General features: G+C 37.8%; 1 protein-coding gene and 1 non-coding gene across 4 annotated transcripts; one reads left to right on the plus strand and one right to left on the minus strand.

Moving 5' to 3' along the window:
* Nucleotides 1–1,347: 1,347 nt before the first annotated feature.
* On the minus strand, nucleotides 1,348–1,419 carry trnaa-ugc (transfer RNA alanine (anticodon UGC)). The gene has a single exon. It is a non-coding gene; the product is annotated as a tRNA-Ala (tRNA).
* Nucleotides 1,420–5,709: 4,290 nt separating this feature from the next.
* Nucleotides 5,710–6,808, plus strand: LOC131370363 (achaete-scute homolog 4). 3 transcript variants are annotated; one of them, XM_058417650.1, is made up of 2 exons: nucleotides 5,710–5,851; nucleotides 5,945–6,808. In XM_058417650.1, the coding sequence occupies exon 2, from the start codon at nucleotides 5,973–5,975 to the stop codon at nucleotides 6,507–6,509; it is 537 nt and encodes a 178-aa protein (XP_058273633.1). In that variant the 5' UTR covers nucleotides 5,710–5,851; nucleotides 5,945–5,972; the 3' UTR covers nucleotides 6,510–6,808. The 3 variants fall into 3 exon arrangements, with proteins under 3 accessions (XP_058273633.1, XP_058273634.1, XP_058273635.1); XM_058417651.1 differs by having other exon boundaries at nucleotides 5,966–6,808; XM_058417652.1 differs by having other exon boundaries at nucleotides 5,969–6,808.
* Nucleotides 6,809–8,658: the final 1,850 nt, after the last annotated feature.

Here is an 8,658-nt window from a genome sequence, read left to right on the forward strand (position 1 = left end):
ACTTGGTCGTATCCTTTTAATTGTCTTGCACCATTTGTATGCTTTAGGTCAATTTTCTCAGGGTTATTTATTAATTTAAACTCGTCAAGGGTGTCTGATGCGCAGACACACACTCATTAATCTATGTCTGAGTCTTCATTAAAGCAGACAGTAACACAATCCCTTTTTCCTTCATCCCCAATTTAGCCAATTATTCCTATTTTACCCCAACCCCCCACCCACCCCCACCCCGCATCACTCTTTCTCCTCTAAACAACTACATGTCTACCTCCACATGACTACTACATCCAAAGCAGGAACTGTCTGTTGTTTACTTCACTGTAGCACTAATAAACAGTAGAAAAGGCTTGGTCTATTATCCCTGGACCCATGAGAAATAGAAAAACAACTGCAAATCCCACTGGGTAACTTGTGTAGAGTAATAGATGGTGAAATTGATTGGGTTCTATTACAACTGCTTACTCGTCCCTGCTGTGTTTTCTTATCTAAATCAGCTTATATCTAAAAAGAGAAATGTAGAACTCTGGCAATGCAGACGCTCTCTAAAAGTAACCCAGCCTTTTTGTTGTTCATAGTGGTGGTTTTAGTTTAGTTCATTTGTTGTTGTTGTTGTTGTTGTTGTTGTTTTCTTTAGGGCTCTAGCACGACATTTTGTTAATTAAAAAATACTTTCATTTAGTGAAGCGGGTTAACTGATAACATTTATTAGCGGTTTTATTAAATGTCCTTTTGATTATCTCAGGAAATAAGCACAATATTTCTGTAAAACTGTGTTGTTGCCTTAATTGCATGTTAACATGCGCATCTAATGAGATCAGTGCATATTTACATGCTTTAGTCTCATAGGAACCTTTATAAAGATACTTCAAGAGAAAAATGTATCTTAATACCCTTCCTCTAATCCTGTTTTTGATACTGTGGGAGGATATTTCTCATATTCCTAAAAATTCTGCTATCGTTCTGAGAAACAACTCTTGCATTGTCCCTCTCAGATACTAAACAATTCTAATTTAAGTTTATCTCTTGTCTTGTGTAATTGAAACATAATATGTCTCCACGACTCATTTGTCTATACAAGAGTCTGGGTTTTTTTTTTTGTCAAGTTATTTGTCACATATACATACAGGACAATGAAATTCTTTCTTCGCATATCCCATCCATCAGAGTCGGGGCCAGAGTGCAGGGTCAGCCATGATGCAGCACCCCTGGAGCAGGGTGGGTGGATGACCTTGCTCAAGGGTCCAACAGTGGCAGCTTGGAGGTGCTGGGGCTTGAACCCCGGTCTTCCAGTCAACGACCTGGAGCCTTAACCAGCTTAACCAGCACCGCCCCAAAAGCCGTCTTACATGGAGATCCCAGGGATTGAGCCCGGGACCTCATACATGCAAAGCATGCACTCTACCACTGAGCTACATCCCCAGGTTTTGCAGTCATTTTATAACTGTTGACAGGCCATAGGAGGTTTAGATTTGAAAAAGATACAGTAAAATATATTTATATTGCAAAACTATACAATTGTTTTCATTTTGATATCTGTCACACATGCTGGCACACCTCCCTATAATCGCCACCAGCCCATCTGCAATATATTTATGGTATAATATTAGTGAGCACTGTATAAAGTTTTCAGTTTCTGAGATAAGAGGTCATCTACATAATGAGTTCTATTTGAATTCTCAGTTTCTCTGCTTTACTAATTGTTGGTTACAAATGCTCAGTGTAACACACAGCTGCCTGAGAAAGGTGAACATAACACAAGTAAGTATGCATTTAGATCTTTAATCATTGATGAAACTGATAACTGGAAAAATAAATCCCTAATCATACTCTAGAAGCCACAAAACAAGTATTGATGTGCCCAATAAACTAGTATGGCTCTACCCGTTCCCTGAAAGAAAGAAAAAAAGTTTGAAAAGAATAATACATCATAGCTCAGGAGAGAATCTAAGGGCTGTAAATAAACTATGAGACAAAATGAGACTAATGATGAGAACAGGTGCAAAGACGAGGTGTGTTCAGGGCTTAGCTGAAGCAGGAGAAAGAAAGGAAACAAAAAGTAAATAACAGAAGGCAGAAACAAGCAGGAACACAATATAAACAGAAGACACCTGCCACACTCAGATTTACCCTGGCTTGTTTAGCTCCTTAATTTCTGTGCTCCTATTAATGTACATGTGGGAGACAGATTTAATTAAATTGTTGCTAAGAACTATTTTTAAAACTTGAGTTAAGTTAGTGAAGACTAAAGCCATGAATTAAGTTTTTCCCATTGTGTCCACAAGAACCTGTGTGTAAATATTGCTGATATTAGGCATTATTATAATACTGGAGTCACTGGCTTGCAACATTGCCTGTGCCACCTTAAGTGACCTTCAACTTTCACCTGCAAAATAATTACCTAGAGGCCACATATTAAGATATAGGCCTAATTTTGTTTGGTTCAACATGCAAATTTTACAGACTTAACATAACATAATTTTGTTTACAAGCTATTTATTTTGTGGCCTCAAAATCCATTAAATTGAGGTTTTAAGGTCATATCAGAGGCTCTCTACTTTTTCAGTATGGTTCTTGTCTGTTTTTTTTAGTATGCAGAGCATCAGTGCAGTTTCTGCACTTTGCTGATGGCTATAAGTCAAAGATGGGAATAAAAGATGAGATATGAGATGATTTGCTCTTCGAGAAATTAGGATCCACAGGTAATAGAAAAGATGGAAAGGCCTTGGTAGCTCTAACACAGAGATTTACTGCAGTGGACATTTGGGGACATGAAGGGGACAGTAAAGCAGATGATGCCTATCGGTCAGTGGTGGAGGAAGAAGACTAAATAAATCTTTGCCTTGTGTAAATCTGAAAGTAATTTGAGGTCTTTGTATGAAGCCAACCTTTAAAACTGTATGATACTAGCATTAATACATTAATAAGTAGCAAATTATTAGAATAGAAATGAATAAATGTCCAATATACTGACGAGTACTTATTTAATTATGTGAGGTTTATTAGTTATGGTTGAAACAGAAATAGTAAATTACACAAATTACATTTATGTTAGCAATATCTGAAACATCTTGAGATTGGATTCACTTCCTTTAGCCTGAGATGTAGATGTACATTTACTGACTGTAATCCTGACTCACTGATATGTTGCTCTGCACAGTTTGTCAGCCACAATCCACCATGTCTGCTGGTGAAAAGAGACAACCACAAGATTGCTGCAGCCCAGATCAATACATGTCAATATATGCCCAGTGGCCCTGCTGCCTCACCAACCCTATATTAAGAGTAAATATGTAGTAGTAGATCTTTATCATTATGTTTATGTTCGTGTGCCAAGGGAATATCACTATAGGGACTCCAGCACTCCCTACTGAATATTTCCTTTCTTAAATACTTAATCTACAAAGTACAGAAATGACAATAAGGGTAAATGTGTAAAGTATATAAGAATAAATGTGCAGAGTATTCACAGACATTTAGTGACATGTGAAAAACTCTTTGCAATCCAGCTATTTCCCATATAAACCTTTCAGATCTCAACCTAGTGAATTTCATGGAGTTAGGTCATTAAGAACCAACACACCGCACTCTGTTCTGTGGTTGGGTGATATATGCTCTTGGCAAGAACTAAAATGTACAGTCTTGTGGTTTCTGGAGGACAAAATCCTGATGTAGATCAATAAAGAAGACTGGGGCATTTACACATTTATCTTCTACTTAAAGGGAAAGGACATCCCAGGTCCTCAAACTGAGTCTTTAAATCTCTTCAGCAATGCTAGTGCTAAGCAGAAAGTTTAAGAAAGTGAGGTCATTGAGGAGCCAAGCAAGCAAAAGTGCAGACGGAGAAAATTGCTCTTTTTCTCAAATAGTGACTTAGAGAAAGTGTGTTTAATCACATAAAGTTCACCAAAGGACAGTCTGGTATGAGCATGAGTGTACTGACTAACAGTACTTGCCTTCTTTTTATAATGAGTGTTGCAAAAATATGATGGAAAATCTTTGATGTGGCTGTCTCACACAATTTGTTTTTAATCCATATTTTCCACAGAATATGGAAATGAAAGTGATACTTCCATGCTGTCGCTAATATTAGACTGACATAATTATTATGGTAAATTAATTTTTCATGTGTCAGTATGTTCAACATTCTAGACCCTATTTTCTTCATCTTTATTCAAGCTCAAACAAGATCATGGAGTTGGTGCCGGTGATGTGCTGGTGCAGAGATGTATAATTATGAACAGGGGTTTGGTTATAATGATTACATTATTAAGAGGTGTGGCACACCACTCTGAAACCCAACAGAGCCAGGGTAAAATAACAGGCTAGGTGTTTTAGTACAACGCCTGTGGAACAGTGGTCAGTTCGTAATGGAAAATATTTCAACACAAATAATTTGGCAGCTTTCCAGCTCGCTCATCGCTTTCTGTTTTGTTCTGCTTACAGCCACACTCACCTCACTGCTCAGGAAAAGAGCTCAAATTAATATACAGGGTTATACACTCCACATTCCTGCTATTTGACACCTACTAAACCACAGCACCACCTGCTCTAATGTGCTGCTGCTGCTATAAGCAATCAAAAAAAAACCTCCTCTTGTTTACTTTAAAGGTCAAGTGTACACTACTGACTCACAGTGAAATGTTTGTAATCATGTCTATGTACAGATTTCATATTGATAGTTTTATGGTAGAAATAACTACCAGATGCAATTTCTTTCTTCTGTGCCTTTGTGAGTGTTCACACAATTACGTATGTCTCCAAGACAGTTGAACTTGGCTAATTGCAGTCAATTTGTTGAGCTTGTTATTTAAGTTTTGTTTCACATTTTTATTTGACTTATTAGTCATATGGCATAGCTTGTAGATTGGATATTCTAAATTTCCCTAAAGTGTGAATGTGTGTGCATGGTGAGTTGCTAGGCAGCCCATCCAGGGTGTAGTCCTACCTTGTACAGAGAGTTCCTGGGATTTGCTCTGCAGTGTTTTGTTTTAAAATAAATTTCAGTCATGAAAACTGTCATAATCTTATCAAATGAAAAAATATCACGATTACAGACCATTCATCTACGCAACCCATGTGATTTAGGAACCTAATGTTACTTATGTATTAGAGACATAAACTCAAAGGCCATATATACATTATATGTACAGTATAACCAGCAGAAATCTGTCTAAGCCAACAGATGGCACTATTTCTCTAAGGTTTTATCTTATGGGAGTTTATGGCACATTGGAAAGAAATTTATCCATAGACAGAAAGACATGGGTTTTCTTATAGTACACAGGTATCATTTATGACACTATTTAAGATAAACTAGTATACAAATATCTGAATGTGTTTGTTAGATACGCGACATGAGGAAGTATTCAAAACTGTGTGAGTAAAACTTCCAGTTCTAGATTATTCACTAGTTTGCCAGAGGCAATAAATTCAGAAAGTCAGTCATTTACTCTCTCAGGACACAGTGTGGCTTCTCTCAGAAACACCCTCTGGCAATTTTTTTTTTGTTTGTTTTAATCTGACTTCACTAAAACATACATGCAGTGTGACGTTTCAGGAGGAGGCCTGCCTCTTTATACATGTAAGACTGGAGAAATGAGATGGTCTCCTCCCACTGTGCAGGTATTTCACTTATCATTTCATCTGTACCCAGACGAAAGCAGGTTACATCATAAAGATGTGTCTTATTTTTAAGACCACACCCACTGCTACATAGTGTCCAGTCATGTAAAATTCCAGAAGAGAGGAACAGCTTGTTAGCTTGGAGACTAAGGAGTCTGGAGATCACGTATCTATGATTTACATCAACTACAAGAACAGCTGCCAGAATTGGATAGCAGATTGTTGCCAAGTAAGATCTTTTGTTGGTGGTGGTGGTGGTGGTGGTGGTGGGGTGTGATTTAATTAGCATTTGGTGAAATTTGTGAATGTATCTTCATTTCAGGAGGTATAATATTTCTCTTAGCAGACAAATGGCTGCTGACCATTTGCAAGACTTTGCAGAGCAAGGGTCCTATGTGCGGCCTTTATCTTTTGGCCTGTGCATGGAGCACCAGCACGCTCCATTCAGAGACGCTCTAAGCCTCCACTTTGAACAAACGTACTTAGAGCCGGTCTACAGCCACAGATACAGTGGGTGCTTCTCCTACTTGCACTTCCCCACACACGTGAGCATGTACGACTGCTCCTTTGAACCTGCATTCATCCGTAAACGCAACGAGCGTGAAAGGCAGAGGGTCCGCTGTGTGAACGAGGGCTATGCACGGCTCAGAGAGCACCTGCCTCAAGAGTTTGAGGATAAAAGACTGAGTAAGGTGGAGACATTACGGGCAGCCATCAGCTACATCAAACATCTGCAGAATCTCCTGGAGCTCCGGCTGCCAGATGCCATGATGGAGCTGTCACCTGGGAGCACAAGAGGGAGTGAAGCTATGAGGCAGCTCACGGAGTGTAACAGTGATGGAGAGTCTAAACACAGCCTGAGTGACAATGGGGAACCATGCTACTGAACAGACTCCATCATGCAGTGAGCACAAACAGCAGCATGGTCCATATGAAACCTATAATGATGGACTATTCTTTTGTTACAGCACACAAATCTGTGGAGAAGGATCGCACTTATAATATATTTTCCTGATAATGTTATGCAGTTACTGTGGATTGTATCAAACATGAAAATAGCATTTTTAAATATTTTGTTCTTTTTTAACATGCACTGTTTAACTGTTGTTGCATTAGTGCCATGTAAGTAAATCTGGGGAAGAAATTGGGGAAGTAAATAAAATAAACAGGACCGATATACATTTTGTGGGTCACATTCACAGTGCAGAAAAATAATTAAACCATGTGCTATATGCTTCAAACCAGAGTTAAAAGTTATTTACTGTCAATTTTCAGTGAGTTTTCATTTCATTTTAATTTTCCTTTCTTTGTATAGTAATGCATGCATGCATCCACAAAAACTCACACAAGCACATGAGCGTCAAACTATTCCTCAACAGCTAAAGCCTGAAACAGTTATTATTAATTTCTTATCAGCAATGGAAAAGGTAAGGGCAGTTTTTGCTGTTGTTGTTGTGCTGCAATCCCAATTCTCAACTTAATAAGTATATAATGAATAGTTAATAATATATAATATAATAAAATAGCTTATAATTAAATAAATTAGGTGAACAAAAGCAAAAAAAAAAAAATATGACAGGGTCAGGCTATTTGACTAAACTGAAGGCATGGAATGAAAATGAAATTCACTTAGATCAGATAATAGGACTGATACCCCAAATGAGAGAACACAAGAACTTGATGGGCAGGGGTGTCGCTAGACCCATTTTACTGGGGTATGTGCCCCAAGAATGATCTGCTGTGTGCCTCAGTAAAATAAAATCTCTTCCAAAATGCATCGAAGCACCACTACCTTCACCTACACTACCTCTTTGAAAGCAAGCTTTAAGTGACACTTGTTGTACTCCAATTACCACAGTGACCACGCACGTGAACTGTCATAACCACAGCACTCTCCGTTCACTCAGCTGCCTGCAGTCAGTGTATAATAGGCTACATCTGAAACTTAAAAAAAATGTTTTAAAATAATAAGACAAACTATTTTGACTCATATTTTTATTACTGGATCCTGTAGATGGATATCCGAAAGTTCTTTTAGTCAAGCAGATGTAGAAAAACAGAGAGCCAAAATGAGAGTGAGAGAGGTAATACATGAGGTTAATAAAACAAGCTATCAAACTACCGTAAGTTCGTTCATCCATTTGTAGGTCTGTGGCTGGCTGCAAAATATGCCTTGGTTTTCTGCTTAACTTTGACAAGGAAACAGATATGGGAGTTGAGCGAACAATTTCCTTACCCCATTGTTGGTAAATGGGTTTTCAATGCTAAGCTAAGGATTAAAGCTAACTGAAGGAACAATTACAGCATGTTATAACCTTGCATGGTGAAGTATGTACAGCTGTAGTTGTGAACGGACATTCAGTGTGCTGAGATGCTCCACGCACGACTGAGGTGTGTGTGTGTGTGTGTGTGTGTGTATATATACATCAAATAGATGTATAGATTCTTTACATTGTTAATGTAATGTACACCTTACATTGTTGTTTGTTATAAATGTAGAAGAATGCAGAGTACACACATTAGGCATTCAGGAAAAATTTGAGTGATGGAGTCTGTGCTCCAGTAGAACTTTATGCCTATCGATGCCCCTGCTGATGAAGAAAGTTTTTTGTTCATGTCCTTTTCCAGTAAATAAAGTAGAATATTTATATATATATATTTATATATATAATATATTAGAATATAGCTTATCAGAATATTTTCTAAATGTTATGGTGCCAGGAACGTTGTGAAGCAACCCGTTACTATACAGAGGTTATCAGAGCACTGCAGGATTAATGTTTATATCAACAAGAAAAAAAAAACACTACAGGTTTTGTGGTTAACTGCAGAAGTTCACTAACATGGGAAAACAACGAGGGATGACGAAACTCACCAGATTTCTGCTGGAAGGTAAACACCATTAATAAAAAAATCACACAACACATTCCTAACACCAAATATGAAACTTTATTTATATCAAAACAAAGATGCTATGATTTCGAATAATGGGACTCACAGGTACACAAATTAGCACCTGTTTTATCCAGATTTTCG

This window comes from Hemibagrus wyckioides, linkage group LG19, assembly GCF_019097595.1.
Source record: "Hemibagrus wyckioides isolate EC202008001 linkage group LG19, SWU_Hwy_1.0, whole genome shotgun sequence".
NCBI classification, from domain to species: Eukaryota; Metazoa; Chordata; class Actinopteri; order Siluriformes; family Bagridae; genus Hemibagrus; species Hemibagrus wyckioides.